Raw genomic sequence first — 24,321 nt, 5'->3', positions numbered from 1 at the left:
ACCTTAAAACCCCTTTTATCTATCTCAAAGACCCAACAGTATGAGCATTCTTAGAGCGTACCTACTGGTTTGGAGCCCGCGTAAAATGTGTTGATAGGAGATGCAGTGTTGCTATATTATTCACAGGCCATTAACTGGTCCACATTGGGTACTTACCCATGACTCCACAGCTAAATGGTAGGAGCATTTACTTGGAAGAAAAAGGACTGTCCTTGGTGGGGGCAAGGGAGCTGTGTTTGTGGGGTTTTATGTAGTTGTTTGGGTGGCAAGTGCTGGTGGTTTTTTGTTGAGGTTGTTTGGTTTGGACTTTTTAAAAAATTATTATTTTGTTGGTTTCATTTTGTTGTTGGTTTGATTTTAGTTTTTTTTAATCTTATGGCTAGGTATATAAATATCATTCATGTTTGAAAAAGTTCTGCAGGAGCTATTTGCAAATTCCTGCTGCAAAATACACTATAATTCTAAAATAAGTGCTCTAATATAGAAGGTAAGAGGGAGGAAACTGAACCAGATTCTCCTACAGTCTTGTTTATAAATAGGAGGTATTCAGAGATGTGTGTTTGCACAGCACATATATAACTCCAGTTTAAGTGATGCAAACCAGAATGTGTTACTATTACACTGTGGTTTATACTAGTATTTTCACATCCATTATTTATGCAAAAATGTTGGAGGTACCTCAGAACACAACTCAAACTTTACATTAGATGACTGAGTTAAACAGTGACTTTAATTTCTGTCCTAAGTCAAGCATAGAAACACAGAAAGTTTCATTAAAAAAAAAAATCCTTACAAATATCGATCTATACTAATCAGTCCAGACCATAGTGCCTGCTTTTCCCCCATGCATGTATGTGTGGGGTGTCCATGAAAAGTTTCTCCCAGACTGTCCTAAGTCTAGGTATTTTATATTGATTTTGCTTAATGCTCATGAAAATAAGTAATACCACTCTCAAAAAGAAAAAAGGCTCGCATCTTTTATAGACACTTTCAATGAGCCAAAAAGCCAATTACCTTCAGACTCCAACTACTGGCGCTTAGAAAAGCCCGGAGTGTGCTCACACCTTTTTGAGACAGGTAGATACAGGGGGATGAGTTAACCCAGGCTGTCTAAGCTTAGGGGGTAATCAAGCTCCCCAGGCCCCCCAGGAAGAGCTTAATTGCAAACCAAACTGGAGTCTAGACTGCTGAGAGGGTTGTTGGCCCTTTGTACTTCTCAGTGGTTTATCACTTTGAAGCTATGAAAATGCCTACAAAATCATGTGACCTGAGCAAGGGAAGCAGTAGGTTTTCCTCTTGCACTAAGGAACTTAAATAAAATAAAATACCAGAGCTTTCTGAGCACTGTTCACTATCAAAAGCCCCAGAGCTACCATAAACTATGGTACCACTGTAAACTTACACCAGCCATTTACTAGTTTCTTGAATGGATAAGTGGTTGAAGTGAATAAGCAGCCTCACAGGGCACTACACATCCAGAAAGAAGATCTGAAAAGGGCTGGAAGGAACTTCAGGCTCTTGCTGTCACATATAACTGTATAATCATTTTTTTGTTCGTTGTGCCCTACTGCATGATGAAGATAGATTTCCCCTACTCCTACTAAAAGGCAATTACAGAATCTGTTCTGACTTACAGTCTATTAATTTTTTTTGATGACTCCTTCTGCAAGGCCTGGCACAAACACAGAAACTTCCTAGACTCCAGTAAAGATTTTTGAAGCCACTTCATCTCTGTTAACTTAACAGAGCAGGAGGAAGCAAGATGTCTAGAAAGGGTCTGGAAAAGCCACAAACTTGATTCTCTTGTGCAAGCAGGAGATATCAACTTACTGATGCTGGGAAAAGAAGCAATTAATTTAAAGGAGGATGAGAGAAGAAGCAAATAAGAAAGAAGGAAAATAAGAAAGTCTGATTTTGTTCAACAAAAAGGTGAGCTTCAGTTTTAGCAAGAGAAAGGTTAGCTTGCCTATATATGAGTTAGTGTTTCAAACTTATAATTGAGAAATATGCAATTGCACAACACAAGCTGGGTGCAACTCTTCAGTTGAAAGTGGAAAAACTTCCTCCAAACGTAAATATTACAACTGCTGAGTATGTGCAAGAGGAGGCTGAAGAGGAAAAGAAAATATAAGATGTAAGCAAAAGAAAATGCAAGATGTAACTTATACCTATCCAGACAATATCTCTGGGCTGGCCACACATCTAATTGATTTTGATAGTTACATGTTTCTACTCAAGAGCAGAGGGAGCTCACAGCAAGAAAAACTCAGGGTATTTTTGGCTAGAATGGATTTTTTACCTTGATTATTACTTAACTTATGGCTAAAATTACTGGAAAGAAAACTCTGATCTTAACCCATATTTATGCTGAATCTTTCTTACAGTACTGTGGTAGTGATGGATATTTTGCATCCACATTTTATTTCTTTTTGGCTCTATGCTGACAAGAGGATGCTTTAATTTCCAGACAATTAAGCCTTTTTACAAGCCTTTCTTTGCTGAAGTTTACATCCAGTAGTTCAACTTCAAATTCTTCTACTTGGAAGTAACTATATTCAAACGACTGGCTTCAGATCTTTTTCTTCAGAATTTTAAAATATGTTTGAATTAAAATCAGTAATATTTCATTACTCAAAATTTATGCACATTTTAACATTTTATATGCAAATCAGATAACCTAAAAACCTAAGGTAAACAGATTTTAAAGCCACATGAGTGTACACATGCATATATTTCTAAAGGTATGCAAGATGACACCAAAATACCTGAAGATGGTTTATTTTTCACAGAATCACAGAACGACTGAGGTTCAAAAGGAACTCTGGAGGTCATCATGTCCAACTCCCCCTGCTCAAGCTGGGCCCAGTAGAGCAGGCTGCCCAGGACCTTGTCCAGATGTCTTTTGAAATCTCCAAGGATGGAGACTCTACAACCTTCCTGGGCAACCAGCGCCAGCACTCGGTCACCCTTACAATAAGCAAGTTTATTCTTATGTTCAGATGGAACCTCCAGTTTCTCTACAAAACTGTATTTTCTAGAGATCTATACAATCACAAACATTTACTCTAAACTGTCACATGACAAACTGCTGGTTATCAGCTGCCAGCTGCAAATTCTGTAATTTTATATATCCACATACCTCTTCATGCTCTCCTGAAGAAACAGGATTATCCTCATACGTGGGGAAATGACACCCTGCTTTACAACTGCAAAACCTGCCAGTCTCCTCACGTGGCTCCACTATTCTGCAGTTTACTTTAGAGCTCTCCACCACTCTCCCTTCTAGAGATTCTTTCATACTGCATTCTAAGCAGGGATCTTGGTTTCCTACTGGCAACATCCCGGCCGACTCTTCTTGGGAATCCAGTGATGTCTGTGCACTCTTCTCCATTCCAGACTTTTTTAATCTGGGAAGGAATTTTCCAGATTCAAGCTCTGATTTTCCATAATAATGCCCTTCTTTTTCTGCATCTTCTTCCAGAGGTTTGAGATCTGCTTGTGGATCCTCAAATACATCTACTTGAGGAGGAACAGCAATACCTCCCTCATCTTTTTCTGACTCAAATTCTGACTCGCTTCCACCACCTGGAGAAAGTTCAGATGCAGAAATTGGGCGAAAGTGAGTCCTCGGAGAAATCCGTATAGCCCTGTACTGCGTTCGATCAACACCACATATCCTGGGGTGTAAAACCTCACTGTCTGAATCAGAGCACAGAATCGACTTAGGTTTAAAACTAGGGCTGAAAGATGCGATTCCTTCTGGCTCAAATGAACACTCTACATGAAGAACTTGTGAAAATGGATTGTTCAGGTCAAAGGAAGAGAATGAGTATTCAAGCCCTGGTTCTTCGACTTGAAAATTACCACAAGCTCCCAGTAAGTCTTCATGGAAGATAAAAGAAAAACCCTTATTTAATCCATTATCTCCACTCTTTGATTGCTCATTCTGCTCAAATGATACAAACGGCCTCCATAATTGCCTGTGGCCAGGAGCAAAGCTATTACCTGGAGTCATAAAAACATCTGTACCAGCTATTGTCACCACATCAGAAGCTGCACACTGCAGTAAGCTCCCCTTTGAGTGACCAGGTGGCACCACTGCCCATTCTCCATCACTGTTAAATGTTTTGAGCTCCCCATACACACCACCAAGTATAAATGAGTTTTCTTTATCCTGGTTAACATCCCAGGGTTTTGATGGTGTGGTATAGTCACCACCATCTACTTTTGATAAATCATTTGAGACAAAGGCTCTCTTCTCTACATTCTCCTTTTGACCTTCCCAAAGGTGATACTCTGATCTTTGCACTGCTTTATTGGGTTCCTGGAGGGTTTCAACTTTTGCTTCTGTATCCAAACAGCAGCAATAGTTATTTACATCCGTTGAAAACAATTCATCTTCTATTCCTTCTATTTCTACCATCGCTGCAGAATTTCTGTCTGTCATATTTGTCCAAATATCTTTAATAACCCCTGAGCTGTAGCCATCTCCATGTGGACTGCTTTCCCTACACCCTTGTGTAGTGTCATAGTCTTTACTTTCTGCTTTTTGTTCTAGCTGAATACCACAGACAGATTCTAGCTTAGATTTCTTTTTGAAAATCAAAGTGGGCATTTCTCCTAAACCTCTAGCTTGTTGCTGGCAGGTTTCTTCTGGCAGAAAATCTAGAATTTCTTCATCTACATAATTCGAAGACACTCTAGGAACTACATAATTAATATCTTCTGCATTAAATTGCGTGGATTCTTCATATGGAATATTTATAGTCTCATTGTCTGAACGTGTTTCTTCCGAGTGTGACCATGGACTACAGGTTCTTGTTGAAAGATTAGAACAGTGTTCATTTTCATCAAAGGCACTATTTTTGGTCCATATTAGCAATCTAGACTGTGTTTTCCCAAGAATATTAGCAGTGCTACTAGAATCTGCATTTTCATTTCCCAAGTTGAGTGTTTCAAAAGAAAATGGTAAAACAGAGTTACTGCATTGCACTTCAAACACTGAAAAACAAGAGTTTATACCAGACCCTTCATTAATATCTGAAAAGAGCTCTTGATTGCCAGCAAGCATGTGTGAATTAAGCATTGTGCTGTCTAGGATGGGGGAGAATCTAATCGGAGAATCTCCTCCAAAACTTTCCCCATCTGCATCACCAGAACTAGAAGATGAACAGCACTCCCAAAATTGAGCTAAATTACTAAGATCTTGCAAGAACCACCCTTCAGCACCAACAGAGCTGGTCGAATCAGTCCATATTGCACTTTCCCCTTGCAACTCCATTCCATCTAACACTATGCAACATTCTGCCTCAAAATCAGTTTTTTCTTTACTCTTCTGTCGAATCATATTTAAAATCCGACTCTCCCCTTGCATCGTATCTGAGGCACCAGGATCCAACATGGATTGATCAATATCCACTTCATAGAAGTGCGTTAGTTCGGACAGATGAACATCATCTAAATATTTGTCGTCCTCTGGTTGAGAACATATTGAGGTCCCAGCGAGGTCAATATCCTCATTTAGAACTGCAGGCATTTCTACAAAGTGACCATCGATGAAAGTACCTGCTGCGAGGTATGTTTTATGAATATTATTGTTGCTAATACAAAGACCATGCACTGATTCAGACAACTCTTCTACAGCCTCTGATGTTACTCCACATATATCTTCTCTGTTGCGGTATGTAGTCTCCAGCTTGCTTTTTCTGCTAAGAGGAACAAAGTACTCCGTAATCGGCTCAGTATACCACAAGGGCTCTTCTTTATATTCCTTTTCATTTCTACTGTCTAAATATAAATCTTTTCCATCACTACCGCCAGCTTCTTTTCTTCCAATTTCTTTTAATGGCCTTTTACCTCTTTTGCACAGTTGTTTGATGGACCCGCTGCTGCTGCTGCTGCTGCTTCCACTGTGGACTTTTCTATCAGCCTTTTCACTGGATTTCACTGACAGCCTGCTCTGCCCATTACGCCCTTTTTTATTCCGAACCTCTCTTGTTTTGTGTCTTACTTTAATACATTTCATTGATGCCTTGTATTCACCTTGATTACCACTAGAACTTGAGCCAGCCTCACTGGATCCGGACGACCAGGAGCGGGGACGCATCTTTCCCTCAGACTTATGTCGGACTTGCTTTTTGTACAAAACAGGCTTCTCTTCAACAGTGTTGTTACTAAACTTGTTTTCTTTCTCGTTTTTACTCTTCTTCTGCTGGGTTCTTTCCTGTACAGTGGCAGATACTTTATTACTTCTGTCTTTAGTTACTTCACTTTCACTGTTGCAGTCCTTTGGAGAAGATGTATCCGTGCTAGTTGGTGGAACAGTGGATGAAGATGAGGAGCTAGAGTAAGAGCATACTTTGGATTTATTCCATACAGTCATAATTTCCTGCAGGCAAACTGGCTTTTCAGAAAGAGGAGGAAATGCTTCATAGTACCTGAAAGCAAAACAAAAGAGACATTTGGATCATAGAGCTTCAGATAAGCATTAAGATTAAAAAGTATTACTAAAAACACAGCAAAGCACTACCTGTCTAATTGCTAAAAATCTAGTTTGCACTACATATGCACATGCCACTCATTGCTCTGTTTGAATGCTATCAAAGGGAAAATGAAAATGAGTTTTAAAAGTGCTTACATTAATATATGTTTAGCAATATACTGCATACAAGTTAAACAATTCCCTTTTCAGAGACTGCTAAATATCACTGTAGAGAGAAATTGTGGATGCTTACAGCAGTGGTTCCAGGTTTATTAGACAATGTGGCAAATCACTACAGTCCTCTTAAGTGTTTGATTTAGATTATAAATGAGGAAGTCCTGAATTTCAGTTAGTTCAGTCCTGAATTTCAGTTTTTAAAATTCTTGTTTATGAAATGAGACACTATCTGTTAAGTTCTGCAGTTTGATCATCCAGTTATTAAGGAAAAGCTATTAAAAAAAGATTAGGTTTTGAGTAGTTTAAGATGCTTAACAACTTTATGCAAGAGGTACAAGATTAAAATATGGTTTTCTGCAACATTTAAAGTAGCATGTGTTTGGTGGTAGAGAGATTTATACTGAATCACATATATTTCAATGAAAACCTATTAAAAAAATTTGGACTCCATTAAGTTAAATGCACATTAGCCCAATTAGTTCCCTGAAGATGGATCATCCGTTTAGTAACAATTCTACTAGGCTGTTGCTACTATTAAGAGATACAGAAGCAGCTGTATCTCCAAGAGAGGTCAATGATAAAATTCCTGGCTAGTTCAGTAACACTGGACTCAGGTACTTGGTAACTAGGAGATCACTTTGGTTATCAAGAGTTTAAAGGTTCTAAGAGATTTTTTTGCCATTTATGCAGTAGAAAGCAGTGAGTTCTGAATCCAGGAAACAGCTGATTCCCTCCCTGCAAATCTACATGTCAATTAATGCTGTCTTAAAGGTTTTTGTCTGGTTGACTTAGTCTTCAGGAAACTAAAATAAAGTACGGTTTGAGTTCTGTATATAGTCAAATGAAAGCCGTCAGGACTTCGACAGAAATTAAACTAGCCCATGGTACCAAGTGCTAATATTTAAATATACAAGATTAACAAAAGAAGATGGCAGGAAAATAAATGTATTTCTTAATTTCCACAAAACTCCAGATTCCCCACTAAGTTAACTTCACCGTGTTAAAATATGGGAGCAAAAATAGAAAAGCGTCTCAGATAACAATAAGAAAAAAAATGCATACATTTCTACTTGATCCTTTGCTGTGGGAGATAAATCAGTCTCAGGAGTCAAAGAGCCTTCTAACTTTTTGTGAATCTTCTCCTCTGTTTTGGAAGAAAATTCCAAACGCTTAACAGAAAAATTCAAAAAAGCCAGTGTACTTTGTAACAGTATTTAACAAAAAACATCAGGATGTGTAACTGTAATAGTAGTAAAATTTCCATAAAACACTATAAATAACAAAGAAATTACAAATTACCACCCAAGATTCAAGTTTTTCACAGTTGTCCAGTCCTGCAAATCTGACCAAACATGACTGGCCAGCAGCTCCATGCAACCACACGGATAGCAATGCCCCACTAGGAGAATTCCTGCTAAATGTTTAATTGTTTCATATCCAAATCCTTATCTCATTCTTGCACTGCTACAGACACAAAAAATATTTCTTCAAAAAATCAACTATTTAACTGTTTTTATCATTGGCCACATCTAACTTCTCATGTGTTTCACTAAAAGGAAATACCCTTCCAGTAGTTGCTGAGCTTTGAGTGGATGTAAAGGCATATTTCCTGTGTGAGAGGTGACTCTGAAAATTTTCTAATTCTTTATATTAAAACCTTTAAAATATAAAAAAAGTGAGACATACTATTTTTTTAAATTTATTTTTTTCAAAATAAATGCTCAGCATCTCCTTGGCTCAGGAAGAAGTTCACAGCATTATGAAATACTAAGAGCTGACTAATGATTACAGTTTAAAAACAAAAAAAAAGGGAATGGAAACAGGTAAAATCATGCTTTAAGCAGGTAAATGTAATCTCTTATTTACAGCTACTTATACTACACAATAAGCATATTAATTTCACTTCAAGTGTCCAAGGCTGCTACTGTGTCCCTGTACAAACATTTATGTGTGATGAACTTTCACTGGAGATAACACAAGTTTACATTATGCTCCCTCCCCTAAGCTTGATGTCATAAAGCGCCCATTATTATTCCCCTATAGCCCAGAAATTTTAAGTAGTGATGGCTGTTCTGGATGCTTTTCACAGGAATAGTTTCCACATAATTATTTTGAGGCATATCTACTCTTTGCAAGCATCAATACACAAAAGGAACAGAATTAAGCCTACTTTATTTTCATTACTTTTGGTAGGGAGGGGGATGCTGAATTTGGAATATTTACTAAAAAAGCAGGCATAGCTGGCTATGAACAGTTACAGCTTTTCATGAACAAAACTCCATTTGTAAGTGGCTATTTCTAAGGTAAACAAAGCATATCAGCACAAAATTGCTTAAATTGTTTGAATGAAATTATTCAAACATACTTTAAAATTGCATGGCCTGTACTAAAAGTTAATGAAATAACAGCCTACTCCCCCACACCCACCCCTGTCTCAGAATGTTGCACAGTTGATAAATACAATGCATGGCCTCGGAAGTTTTAACATTTTTTTCCTCACCTTGCTTACTCTGAAGGTCTTTCAGTTTGGAGCAAAGCTCCTCCACTAATGTTTCAATCCCAGAGCTCTGCACGACAACAAAACCACATGGGAAAAAAAAAGAAAAAAATAGAAAATATAACTTACTAAAAAGAATTCATAGAAATATATCAATACAGTACACGTATCTCAGCAGACATATTGTTCTTTTTGCACAGTAACTATATATGAAAAATCAACAAAATTATTTATAGGTATAAATCCAATCCTATAAATATGTAATTAGAGGTCAAAATGATTCCATGAAACATGAAGATACATTCACAGAGAGGTTTCAAACTACAAGTCACATTGTTGCATTACAGGATATCCAAGGCTTTGCAAACACTGCATGTCACATTTACTGCATGGTATTGCTGCAGATTTAGCCAGGAGTCTCAGGATAGAAGTTCAATCACCCACTGAATACTAAGATGCATTTCAAAAAGTTAAGCCTGATCCTTTTGGCTGCACAGTTTATACCTGTGGGAAGGGACTGCTAAAATGATACAGAAAATCAGGCATGAACGTGGAAAGGAGAACAGTAGGAAGGCGTACACACATATGTGACAGAGAGGGAGAGGAAAATGCTTCCACAGTATCTATATACAAAACCCAGCCCACAATCTTGCCAATTTACCATAACCAGGTAATTTTTTCTTTTTAAACAATGTGTTACTAGCTCAACAACACAGGAAAGCAGAGGAAAAAATAAACACCTACTTCATATTCCCTATAAACCTCTATTTTCCTCCTTTATTCCTCTACATAAATACTGAAATACTGAAAATAAACATACACAAAAACCAGTCCAATATATTACCCATAGGGGAAAAACCCATGATATTCCAATGGAAAAAAGTTGAATTCCCATCAGCAAAATATTAAACACCAATCTACAGCCTGAAATGACCATTCCTGTTGGAAGGAAAACTAGGTGAGGTGGGTACTGTATGGGTACTTGTGTTCTTGTTAATTCGATGCTCAGGAACTGTACTTCACACTTTCCATAACAGCAAACAGAGCTAGAATCACAGCTAAACACAGCAATCTGGCACTCGTGGGGAGGATACAAGAAGTCCCCTGCACATCACCCTACAGCTGGGAGCGGTAATGAGGGAGGACCATGCAGCTTACTGTATCCTGTGCACAGTTTCCTCAATATCAACTCCACCATTGTTGGAAATCTAGTTCCAATTACACTTGGATAAACTTACACAAACCCCCAAGAAAATGATCTCATCTTCTGAATTTAACATGATCTTATTTGTGCATATAGTTATGGGACATGTTTTCTCTCCGAAGGTAACGCCGATCAAATATCAAGTTACAGAAATGCACAGAAAAGAGTTTGATTTGCTGTGTGACCATGGTGGTATAAAGATTCAATTTTTCCAAGATCTAAGAGTTTCTCATCTCTCCTGATTACTGTCCAGAAATTGCTGAGAAATGTGAATATATGTTGCTAAAGAACAAGAAAATATTATGAAAAAGAGAATACTAATTTATACAGTCAGACTAGCTTGTTTAATTCACTGTCACAAAAACTCTTGAAAAATCATACACTGAAGCAATGATTTATATGCTAACTCTAAACTTAAATTATTTGCAGCCAAGTGAGAAAGAAAGCAATTTTCTATTCCTAACTGTATTGCTGCACTGAACTGCTAAATATAAACCTTTATGCCATATACTTAACTGAGGATGACTTAGCAATATCAAACTTCAGAAGGCATCTTCTGTATCAGTAAATTTACCAGCACAAATTAAATCACTTAGCAAGAACCAAGCAAGACAGTAATATGAATGAAGCTATGTAGTTGTAATAATTTGCCACATATATGCCACTTAATTTATCCATTAATATGCCACTCTTGACTCCCCCCCTCCTACCCCCAAAAGGTCAACAGAGGAGGAGCTGGCCTTGGTTTTCCTTAACTCCCAAAACTGTCTAATCAAACAGACACCCGTAGCAAACACTCCAAGGAATACAGATTCACTTCCTTAACTTAATTATAGCATCATGCTAAAAAAATGCCCCCAAACCAGCAACAATATGCTTACCATTGCACCGAAGAAGTGAAAACTTTTGGAATCAAACACTTCATTTCCTCCTGTACCATGAAACTAATACTTGAGTCAGCTGACGCGCTGCCCGCTGTCCTGCATGGCGCTGAAGGAGACAGCGCTCACTTTAAAACAAGGGGGGTGGGACCCACTGTGCAGAACACCAGGTCTCTGGGGATCCCCAGCTCAACTTCTTACTGCAGCACATGAAAACGTGCTGCAGACTTAATGTAACGAATGCCATGGCAGTTACTTCAAATATGACACTGGTGTTCTCGGAATATGAGATTTAGTTGCTTTTTTTATTGTTTACCTTAATGCCTTGTAGCTGTAACGACCCCATGGCCTGAAAATAACACGTTCCAGGCACTGGCTTGGTTCAATAGGACACAACTAGCTAACAAAACTAGGTGATCTGGTTGAAGCACTTTGCTTATGTTCAAATTTAAAGACAGACCCCATACAATACAAATACTGCAGCATCTTACAAACATTTTGAAATATGGAAGTTTTAGTGCCCAATTATGATTGCTTTTGTAATTCCATCATGAAAGGCTTAAAACTCAAAATTGTCTGTCCCAGATTTCTACTAACCTGTTTCTCTCACTCAAATTACAAAGGGCAGCACATAATTTTTTAATTAATATTTTTCATTCTGCATAACAATATTTCCTGCACACCAAGCACATTTTATTCTATTGTACTGTTTTTAACATTTTTCTCTTTCCTTCCCCTGCTTCAAAATACATCCAGTTTCACCAAAAGTTGTTCTTTTTGGCTTTTTATCAGCTGGCTACAGCAAGGGAAGGATTACATAAAGGATAGGTGTTATGTTACTGGCATAGGAGTGATGGTGCTAACAGATAAATTAAGCTTCTGAACTCACCCAGCATGAACAAGAACAGTCAATCTGACTGCTGGAGTTACAGGACTCCAATAGCCACTGTCTTCCTTAGTGACCACCATGACCCTATTCAGAGCCTAATTAATGCAGTTCTGCATAATGAAGAATGAGACCAAATTAATAAAAAAAAAACAAAACAGCAAAGCTCACTCACATTTTTATACATATTTGTAAATATGTTTGTTAGTTTTGACTTTTTTTTTTGAGGTTGGATTTTTTTCTCCCTAAACACATAGGCTCACACATATATATAATATCAAATCTTAAATCAAAGACCTTTTGAACACATTCTGTTTTGGAAGCAGAGCAGCCAGAGATGACAAGTGGTAACTCATTAGCCTGAAGCAATCCAATTGCTTTCATATGTATATCCACACCTCTGTATAGCTACAGAAAATGTTCCCAGAAGATATTAAACAGTAGGTGTAGTTACTTCTGAAATGTTTTTATAAATTTAAAATATTCAGTTAAATTTATAAATGAACCATGGAAAAACCCAGTATTATGTGTACCAAACTGAAATTCACTAAAAACTGTTGCCTATGTTAACAGTGGGCACTGGCTTCTATGTTTTTACAGTTTTGAGTAAGAAATTGTGAAACATTAGCTCCTCTCATATTCTTGGCAAATCACCTGAATTCTTAAGTGATATTCATCTCTGCTAGCAGGCTACTTCTGAATGTTACAAACAAGCATAGCACAGCCACCATCCAGAAAATTTAAGAAGTTTTTCCTGAATTTCATCGCAAACAGCACTGTTATTATTTCACATAGTTATACTACAGAACTGAGAAGAGGACTGTTCAGTAAATTTTTCATTTTCACTGAGCTTTCACCTCTTCCCATCACCCAGTAATGATATCTGGTTATGGGTCTCATATTTCTGACAAAAAAATGCCATGCAAACATTTACTTTGTTCTGCAGATCTGTACATATGCAATAGCCAAGCCTTCTGGACAAAACAAAGGAAAATTAAATTCTGATAGCCAGTAGTTAGAATGAGATTTCCACATCCAACAGACCATGAATATATACACAGAAACTGAAAAATTCCATCAGAATGTACAACTCCAAGGGAAGTGTTGTTTTGGGGAGATGTTGTTTGGGCTTAGGTTTTTGGCAGGTTCAGGTTTTTTGCTCCTTGTCTAACATAAGTTAAAAGCCTCCTCCAGAAGCTTTGAACTGTGCAGTGTAAATATTTACTAAATATGGCTTGTTACTTCAGGCCTGTAAGGTATGGAGAAAGGTCCTTGCTCCTCTTCAATCTTTTTGAAAAGCAAAAGCATGACAATTCCTTTTACCTGAACAATTAAAATAATCACTCATTCGTTATTAGGGTTTTGAGAGCTTTCTATCTTTCACTTTCAAAACAAATCCTTTTCCCAAACATACACAACAGTCTAGGTTGGAAAGTACCTCTGGAGATCGTCTAGTCCAAACCCCTGCTGAAACAGGATAAACTAGAGAATATTGACAGAGTATTTCACAAAATACAAGTTCAAACAATCTAGAAATTAAAGTAAATCAATATATTCATAGTTTCAAATCATTGATTTTACAGGCCATCGGGCTCTCCAGAGAAGATGGTATTCTGACTGTACCAAGACTGTTTTGTTAGCATGTCTCTGGTCACCAAGTGCAGGATTAGATAGCTTTTCTATATGAATCAGCTGTTAAGCCACGTGAACTGAGTAAGGCACAAAATGTGATTCACCGCAACCACACATCTATTTCTGTATTTTGTAGGATGATGAGAGAAAGTCTAGGTTTTCATTTTTTAACATTTTGACACAGTATAATTCATCTGATTACAAGTACTCTCACAAGAGGTGCTCAAGACAGACTAAAAAATAATCTTGGCCCAAGATCAGCACTATGTGAATATATGAATAAATAAATCTCAATCCATTAAAATAGCAGCTTCCCTGGGGTGTTCAATCCAGGTGAGTTCAAAGGATTAAAATAAGGTTCCAGCTTGCATTATCATAGTAAGGTAGATGACACTAAGAAACACTTAAGAGTATGTACTTGTAAATGTTTTTGACCCTTTAGCAGCAAGAACACAAATCTTTATCTGTTTATTTGAATATGCAATGATTTATCACAAAGATACTGGACCAGTCAGAAAAACAAATTCTATTTATTAACTTCTCTTTTTGGGGCTCATGAATACTTGATCCAAAGTAATCTTCAATAAATGTGTGACCTCAGAATATTAATTTCCAAGCAAACTGCCTTAATATCACATAAATCCAAGCCATTTTAAGAAATATGAGAGCAATAGCTCTCCAACAAGGAAATAAAAATACTTCCTTGAAACTCTCTTAATCCTGTCTTTGGTATTAAAACAACATTAGGAAAGGTAAATTACGTATCTAGCAAATAGCTAAGATCAGGCTCAGATTTCAGAGCTGTAATTCACCACATCACACACCACCTTCTAAGAGAGAGACAGATAAACAGCACGTGTTATTTACTAATTCTAGATAAAAGAGATCATCTGCCAGCTCAAATTAACTTCAAATAAACATGCTATCCCTAAATGTAGGTTACTAGAGCAGCTAATCTGACTTCTGTTATTTACAACTTAATTCTTTTAGCTCCCTCCCATAGCAGGCTACACTGAAATAGATGTTATCCCCCCAAGAAAGGATAATTCCTCACTAGAAACTATTCTTCCTGATTATTATTCATCACATATAAACAAACATGCTGACTTCAAAGCCACAACAGACTTGCTATCTATGTAAGCAGTGCTGCTGTGAGATTTCACTTAATCACAGTACTTCATCTTGCCCATGCTAAAATGTTCTTATCTGTATTATCATTGAAATGGCAGAAACTTTTAAAGTGAGTTCCCACCAATTACGCAAAACCTCTTTTCTGCACCAAGTGAAATGCAGAAAGGACACTTGAATTTTCCTCAGCAGGTGCTCTGCCAGGTTCATTCAAGTTTGGTTCTGTGTATGATAAGAATTCATAATGGACCCCCATCTCAAATTTTTTGTGAAAATTATTGCTCTACATTAAGGAAAATTATAATCTAATAACACTGCTCTGTGATGGAACACAAGGCATTATTCAGGAGAGCTCTGTAACCAGCTCCTCTGGCATTTTCCTGGCACACCTGTGTGCCTGAAAGTCTGTGCTGCTCCTCCCTCCAAGAAATGCATACACCAACTTCCCTTCTGTCCCAGGCTTATCAGAGAAGCTGCTGCGAGGACAGATCTGCCTTGCCCCAGTTTGCCCCCATTTTCATGGGAAGTACATACAAGGTGAAATAACTTTCAATCACACTGAACACCTACTTTCAGCCTCCAAGACAGTCATCTCTACTACGGGAAATATTTAATGTTATGAAGCAACTTTTGTGTAGACTAAGCTCCCACAAGGAATTTCTCCAGTTCACTATGTACATTTTCTATATTGAGAAAACACATACAAAAATTGGAATAATTAAAACTTTTGTCAACTTCAATTAATGTTACTATTACAGACAGCAAAGTGGTTTCAGTAACATGACAAATCAGATATGTGGAACTATGAATATCTGTTTAATGCCAAAGTCATAAAGAAAAAGGAATTGATTTATTGTAATTAATTTATTCTGTGATGGTTACCTTGGCAAGACAAATGACTTTCATTTTGTATATGGTATCTGAAGTTATTTTTAAAATTCTTTCCTAAATAACACTGCATGTTCTGGAAACAGCTAGTATATCCCCTTCCATAAGGACAACTGGACACGAACCAAAAGAAAGAGAACATTCATTGAATTTTTGAAGTGTTTTTGGCATTTTCTGGTAAAGGACTCTGAACAATCATCCTCAGACACATAGAAATGCTTACTACTAAGCTAGTCAGGATATATGCTTCAAGAACCATTAAGGCTATTTTGGAACCTTAACTTCATTTTTTTACTTTGATAAATTGAAACTTTTCAACATGCACTTCACCTTTCTGATTTGTTAAGATGGCTTTTACACAACTTGATTCATTCTTCTGCTGTCCCGTATCTTTACATTAACACTCTTGTTCATGTCACTTCTAATTATACATAGATCTGTAATTTAAATCACTTACGAAACCGTCTAATGTTTACAACCTGATTCTCCGGTATCCCAGTGTAGTGGTCAGTGTGTATTATCTAATTAATATTAGGTTATGTTAGAGAAGCAGGGAACAGCAGGAATAAATCAGTGATTAAAATGAATTTTAAATCATCTAGTTAAGGCGCCATTCTACTTAGAAAGAAAGACAGTTCTTGCTATAAACTCCAGAAGTCCTTTTCCCTCAGTTCTTGCCTATCGCTATTGCAAAGTGCAAGGCAGATGATGTGACAGTGCCTTGGTCTAAACTGGCATACAGATACCATAATCTCTGGAGACAGCAATAGTTGGCCAGAGTAACCCATCAATAAAAACATGCTCAGATATGCAATCATAACCAATTGATTCATTTGGCCTGATCAGGAGATTATTTCTACAAATAAGGTTTATGTGCAGAACTGTAGTAACTGCATGGATGCCCCACGCCTGCTAATGTTCAAGGCCAGGTTGGATGGGGCTGTGAGGAAACTGGTCTAGTGGGAGGTGTCCCTACCCACGGCAGGAGGTTGGAGAGAAATGATCTTTAAGGTTCCTTCCAACCCAAACCATTCTAGGATTCTATGATTCTATGAAAGTTTGACAGTTCTGCACTTCGAGTAAGAAAGATGACAAATGCTAAGAAAATGTCAACAAAATCTTATTTTAGACACATCTCAAGTCTGTGCTGAAAGCAAGGCACATTTGAGAATAAAATTACCATTAAAATTTTTAGCAAAAATTTTTCACTAGAGCCCCACTTGTTCCTCTGTGTGCTCCTGCATGATAACACAAGTATCAGAAGAGTTCTATTCCCCGGTCATAACTCAAAGTAAGCAAAGCCAGTGCTCTATGCTGTTAGCATGCCCACACCTGACTACATTTAAAAGAAATTACTGTTACGAAGTTTCACCAATTATGTTTCCATGCTACCCCCAAGCAGTAATTTCTTAGAACAGTGGGATGTGTGTTCTTGTCAAATACATTAGAGCAGTTCTCTTTCAAAATTCATCACGGAATCTATCAACCAAGACTAGCTCTTGCTTTAACATGTTGCACACGGTTTCATGTGGCAGTTAGAAGACTTTGAGAGCTTGGTTAGTTCAGAATGGACCACACTGCCTGAACCCCATTATGACAGGCCTTGGGAGATCAGCAGCATTAGACACTAGGAATGTCTCAGGATGTGCTGTGGAACAGCTTAGGCAAAGTGGACACCTACACTGGGAGAAGGAAAGAGTCTTGGAGCACTGGTTTCATCAACGCTGAAAGTAAAATCCACAGGAGGCTGTCTCCTCATTCTTAAAAAGCCCTCACACATTTCATCAGAAGGACACAGCCACTGCTTTAACTGAAACTCTGGCACCATCTTGGAGTGCAGCTTCACGTGTCACACTGCAAGTGTCCAGTGAATTAACTGCACTCCATAGCAACCGCAATAGCACAGCTGGAGACCTGCTCACTCTATTGAGCAGTGCAAATTTTAGCAGAAAAGTCATCAGGTAAAAGCTAATTAAGCTTGGATTTAAGACCAATGGACAGGCACATAAGTAATTTCAATATTATTCCTGGGAAATACACCTATTCAAAAGTCTTACATGTATCAGTCTCCATAAGCAATTCCAACCTTGTTCACAGTATCCACCTTGTAAAAAGTAACACACATGAATTTCTAAACTCTTATTTAATAAATTTCTGAGTCTCAAATATACTGCTTTTTGTCTTTTTACTGACAGTAACAAGACAAGTAATGACAAGTTTCATTATTCAAATACAAAATAATTTAGACTGTCAGAATTAGGAGGTTTTAAAAAAAGAAAAAAAAATCTCAAATTGCACATGAACAAACTGATCTGTGTTTCAGATAGGAATTACAAACAACAACAACAACAAAACTAAACATCAAGTTATTTAATTTTGACAGATCAGCTGTTTTTAAAATTTGAGGCAGTAATTTAAGGATAAAATTTCTTATTTTCATCAGAGGACTTTTATATAAATATTCCCCAGTCCTAAACATTAGTTTTTTTTACTCAACATTTCATTAGAATGGATATCCCTACATGACCAGTTAACTGCAAACCAACATTTTAAAATTTCTTCCAGACTTCAGCAGGATAAAAATTAAGATGAAATCTCTACTCAAGGTCAATATTAACAAGCTTTTTAAAACTTGAGCAATTCTTCAGCATGTCTTTAAACTGCTATTTATTCAAGTGTTTCAGAAAAAATAAACTTTAGAACTACAGTAAGAATAGCAATTGATTGCTAGATTAAAGTACTTGGCTTAAAAGTTCTTCTCACCATCATTCTGTTTCCTTTTTCTGGCAAGTTGCGATGTACTTACGTTGCCTCTGCTCATGACTGCAAGACCATCTGCAGCCAAAGACTCATTCATACGAATATAGACAATTTGAGACACCAAAATGCTTGTCACACAAAATATACTGTCCTCAGAACATACATTAACAATTTGCATTCTTGCATATACCAGATGGAATCTGTTAAAATCAGGCCTCCTCTCACAAACACACTTAGTCCACAACAGGTGCAAAGACACAGTGAGGCAGAGCAGGTTCTCTGACTCGTCAATCTCCATGATGTAGGAAATGTTTTAGAAATAAACACCAAATTGTAGGCTTCTTGAAGTTAAATGTTTGTTTTCAGGACCATGAAATTAAAACTAGAACCTTGGATTTTTGTCTCAGATTAGTGTTTTACAGCATTACTCTTTTTAATAAGAGAGGAAAAACTGAATTCAAGCAAAACTAAGCTACCAAATGAAGTACACCCTAAGAATGAATACTGTGGAAATGAAAATCTACAAGAGGTGGTTTCAAAATATTTGTTTCAACCACTAAATGAAAGTCTGACAAAAAGTACTTACTGCTATCAAGCCAATTTTCATATAATCCATTTTACAACTTCCTCTCTCCATCAAGCACCTTTTTGAAGCGATCACCCGATTTTAAGGCTTTTGATTACTGTTAGGAGGAGGAGGCAGACTGACTACCATTTCTCAACACATTATTGGTTTAAATAATTAAATGCAAAATTAAAAATTACATTACCCGGATCTCTGTAATTTCCTATGAGAGTTAGGAAAGTTACTACTGATCCTCATTACCTCTTCATCCTTTGCACACTTTTGTCTCTAAAATAGATCAGGTTGCAAAATCCCAAAGTCTTCACTGAATTGTCTCCCTTGTTTTGGCTCTTTTGTGTGTGTTTGTTTGTGTGTGCCTGTATACACATGTGTATACATACTCTGTCTACAGATGTACATAGGGTAAACCCTAAAATCACTTCACTTAAATACAATTTTATTTAAATATATTTAAGTTGAAATACACCAAGACTTTTTTTTCCAATTACTCCCAATAAAGGGGCTCAAACTTGCTTGCTTTGCTCCAATACTAAGGGTGAAAGAAGAGGTTAGGCTGGAAGAGCAAGTGTTCCATATCCATGTGAGCAGATTGGCATTTCTGTATCCACCTACTTTGAAAAAGGGATTACAGAAGGACAGCAAAACTGTAAAAAAGCTCTATAACTGCCCATGTGGACAATTTATCAGGCCACTTGCAAAAAGAAAACATCCTCATGAACACATCTACCTCATCTGACAACAACAACAAAAAAAATCACAGGTAAACATTTCTCAGATGATTCAGAAAACTAAAAAAATTCAAGTGGCACCAGAAAAAAAGTGTTATTTGTATCTCAACAATTTTTATAAATACTCCTTACACACAACTGACCTACAATTCCAACTACAGTTCACAGAGTATTTTTATCTTTTTGTAGAGACAAAACCATGAAAACTGTTTGGAGCAGCTTGAATACCTCAGCAGAAATAGTATTTGAACATTATCTTTCACAGTCTAAAATCTACTGATTATTCCCATCAGATCAGCACACAAACTTAAACACAAAAATGCAACAACATGAGAAACGTGTTTGAAAAAGCAGAAATAAAAGATATCTTACAAATTATTTTAAAGTATTACTAGCATTTAAGCAGGATCACCCTTCCCTTTAACTCTAGGGAAAAAAATAAAAGAAGTCTGTATTTCTTTCATGCAATGCATGTGTTAAACTACCTACAAAGCAGCTTTAAGTAACAACTTTTTTTTAAAAGGGTTAAAGGTTCAATTCTGTGTTTGAAAACACATTATAAAAATTATGACCTGCAATTTCATTAATGACAACAAATGTGAAAGCTTAACTGTCTGAGCAGGCAACAGAAGTCAAAATAGCTCTGAAATAACTCAAGTCTACAGGTTGCAGATTATAGGTTAATGTTGAACACTAAAAATTTGACAAGGTGACAGGGGTCAAAGATGAAGTTATTTTTCAACCTTTCAGATCCCATGTATTTTCATTCTTTCAAAACTGTAGTTGAATAGTTTCTTCCCTTCTCTGTTATAGGTTATCAATAAATTTACTTCCTGCTATTGCTCTGCAACTAAATTTCTCTGTATTATATAAACTTAGCTCTAAGTGATGATCGTTGATTTTCAGCTATGTGGAGATGCATCAAGGGAGTAATTTCTAAAGTTAAGAATCAAACATCAGTATTCCTGTGCTCTATGTATGAGACCTACATTTTGTTGTTCACAAAATGAGTAGACAAAGTCAAACATATCCTCAAGAAAGACATTACGTCTTGCAATTATTTCCCCATATTTGTTTCATATTTAAATTAACTTCTATGGTATTTAGAGTGCTGACCTCAATATTCTATAACTATGAGAGCAGAGCAAGCTACCAACAAAATTGTACTTTGCATCACTTTGTAAGGATAATAAGTAATGGGAAAATGGAAGTTCAGAAATCTCCCAGTTAAGTCAGTTAGCTATTTAGTAACTGAATGAATACTCAAGTAGGTTCACAAACAGTGAGCCAGAACATGATGGTAATGCTGCTGAAGGTGGTGGGAATAACCACCAAATCATCCTCACTCCCTTGATTATTCTTCCATAGCCTTGCTGGCACAAGTGTCTGTGCCACAAATCTGACCAGGAAACCTCTCTGGGTTAACCTTTCCTCTGCCCCAACCAGGTTAATCTCAGGAAACTGATTCACTTTTCCAAACCAGTTCTCCATGTAACCACCCAAATGCATGTGCAAACACAAGCTATGACTAGGAAGGTGTGTAGAGCAGTAACACAACCAGGCTGCATAGGTGGGGTAGTTTCTTCTTACAGCAGTGACAGATCAGAGAACTTATAGTTCTGTAAACTAAAAAACAGAGTTTCTCATTCTTGTTGTCTGAAAAATCTCCTTAGAGAGCTTCCTTTGACTTGTGCTACAGATCATTTTTTCTTTTTAAACATTACCTTCAACTGCCTCTCCCTTTGTCCACTTTTCTGCTCAACTACAATGATACCTGCTGCCTCTGCTATCTTCCTTCACCTGCCACCTTCACCTCTCCTCACCTTCTCCAGTCAGTGCACTTCAACTCCCCTTCCACTCAGTCGTGTCATCTGGAAAGTGAACATTTGCTACTATACGTGGCTTTTTATTTAGGAATTCTGGATTACACATGTAGCATGCACAGAGCAAGATGGCTTTCCTCCCAAATATTCCAATCCTTTCTATTTACACAGAACACAAAGTCAATTTAGAATTTTTAGAATGACCTTTATGCAAAGCTTAATGGTAATTTCAATTCAAACTGGTGTATTGCAACTGCCTCTGACAAGAACAGGTGAGAGTTCACAGAAAGGAAAGCATGACACTACATAGTACAGAATCTCTTGTGAAATCAAGAGATACATACCATACCCATACACAGATTTCATAATTTCCTAAAGAAAAATAAAGAATTCTTGGAGAACTCTTGGCGAGCTAGCATTTTAAGAAGCCACAAATTAAAAGATAAGCATCACAAGCTAAATATATCTAGCACAAAGAAGGACATGAAGGACATTAAGTAGTCCAAACTTACTTCATCAGAAGCAGAGCGAAGACACTGGACAGCAGCCTGTTTTTTCATTTCCTCTAGTGTTAGATCAGAGCACTTTTTCTTACTCTTTCCCCATTTCTTGTAAGCTCCCTTTTCCCAGCCCAGGAAGATGTCATTCTCCTAAAATTAAAATAAAGAAATCACATTATTTAAAATACATTAATATCTCAGTACTATAGCAGAACAGGACTACAAATAACATACTGTTCAAAATAAAACCAACTCCTTTCTATCTGCTAAAAACTACTTTTTGCCAAATAAAAGATTAGTTTGATTACATAAAACTTGCACTTACTATTCAGAAAAGCACATGCATTTTTCACAGGACATGGAAGCAACTCACACTCCACTGCAGTATTTTCCAATTGCAAAGCACATCCACAAAGCCAATTTTATGGCCAACTTATGGTTGAATGTATTACTGGAATTTACACAAAGTATGTTAGAGTTTCACTGATCTCTGAAATAATACGAATGAAAAGCAAGTAGTTCTGAGCTAAGATCAAACTTAAGAGAAAGTTAAGCAAGTCAAAAGAAGAAAATGCAATGTTAGATCCTGAAGCCTGTTCAATTCAGTGTTACAATGAACATGACTACAGCTAGAGAGAGCAGTACCTATCATAAAATAAACCTGAACTATTTCAGAGGAAAATTCAGATAACTGAGAAGTGAGGGTGAGTAGGTGGGGTTGGCTTCTCATACATGTAAGAATGATGAAGAACAATAAAATCAAAGTAGAATGCTATTGTATTATATGCAATCATCTAAAGATATGTAGCATCCCTTATATATGGCTTTTCAGAATTTACAAAATTTACTACCAGACTCACTTGTTCTTCACTGTCTGTTCACATATATATACAAGACTTCTCATATTCGTCTCATGAAAGAAATATTTTGGCTATCAGTAAAATAATCTTTAACATCTTATAACGTATGCTTATCTAAAATCATCTTCTTCAGAGAGCTCCACAAACACTTGATGCTTTTCCGCCTACCTGTTTGAACCCCTTCAACATATCTGTGACTGCTTCCAAAGACAACCAGGCTAAGGCCTACCCTCATTTACAAGAACTCCTAATTGCCCATGGTTTTGAAACAAAGTAAAAACAAGTTGTCAGTGAAAATAATTGTCCCTGTGCAAGTAAAGAACAAGATGGGGAAAAAAAACGGAGCCAAGAGAGACCAATCATCTTCAGAAGCAGCCAACAAAGGGCTGCTATTTGTGACTTCACGTGACAGAGTGCTTCATGAAGGAGCAGAGCAATTTGCTGGATTTACTGTTTAAAGTCTTATTTGAGCACCAAAACTGAAGAACTGCATTTAGTGCTGAAAGAACAAAAAGCTACCAGTCACACTGTTTTTCCTAGTACTTGTGCAAGGTGCCAGTGATTCATTTAAAACAAAAAATTTGAACAGGCTACTGTACTGTTATTAGAAGGGTTAACAGAAAGAAAGAATAGAAAAAAGTAAGAAAAACATATCAGAAAATAGATTTAATAGACTGTGCATATCTACAATTAATTTAAAAAAAATAAAATTTTAAGTCTTTTCCAAAATTGCAGTTTATGTATTTCTTTATACCACGAGCACTCTAACTCTTCCCAATATTCATACAAAAGAAAACAAACTAATGAGAACCACCTATCCCCCACCAGCACCCAAAACCCCTCCAGCTTACTGACATGGGCACAATAGCAAATGAAAAACAGACCCATTTGTGTGGGTGAAAACTCAGGTACACCAGCAAATTTGCACTGGGTTAAGTTCATTTATTCTTATTTTAAGTGGGAAGTTCATTAAGACAACATCTACAGTAGGAAGACATTCCCCAAATGCTATGTATTACTGTTTTTCTCTATGCTGACAAAGCTTTGCTTTGTACTGGTATATCACAGCTTCACCAGCTATCTGTCAGCAGAGCAGCAAGAACCTTTATGCTCACAGGAATCTATTGAGTATTTCATTCAGTTCTTTACACACGTAACTTGAAAGATATCTGACACTTGCTTACAGACTTTGACAGTTTTCAACCTTTAAAAACTGAAAAATCTCTTTTAAGAGATATCCAATCTTTTTAAAGGGGGAAGGGAGGCTAAACATAATTCTCTCTCAGGCCC

The 24,321-nt window shown here is 36.9% G+C and overlaps 1 protein-coding gene across 5 annotated transcripts in view; it reads right to left on the bottom strand.

Moving 5' to 3' along the window:
* Positions 1-24,321, bottom strand: part of KIAA0232 — a 65,676-nt gene that overhangs the window by 10,218 nt on the left and 31,137 nt on the right. For 2 of the 5 annotated variants that reach the window (XM_082281927.1, XM_082281926.1), the window contains exons 3-6: positions 22,184-22,321; positions 9,159-9,225; positions 7,721-7,802; positions 3,140-6,437 (exon numbers count right to left, since the gene is read on the bottom strand). In XM_082281927.1, coding sequence (XP_082138053.1) covers positions 3,140-6,437; positions 7,721-7,802; positions 9,159-9,225; positions 22,184-22,321 — 3,585 coding nt within the window. Of the gene's footprint in view, positions 1-3,139; positions 6,438-7,720; positions 7,803-9,158; positions 9,226-11,240; positions 11,344-22,183; positions 22,322-24,321 lie in introns of those variants that run through there. The other 3 variants (XM_082281928.1, XM_082281929.1, XM_082281930.1) reach the window with 3 other exon arrangements.

Source organism: Coloeus monedula (genome assembly GCF_965178545.1).
Source record: "Coloeus monedula genome assembly, chromosome: 5".
Taxonomy (NCBI): domain Eukaryota; kingdom Metazoa; phylum Chordata; class Aves; order Passeriformes; family Corvidae; genus Coloeus; species Coloeus monedula.
This window is presented reverse-complemented; position numbering and strand designations above follow the sequence as displayed.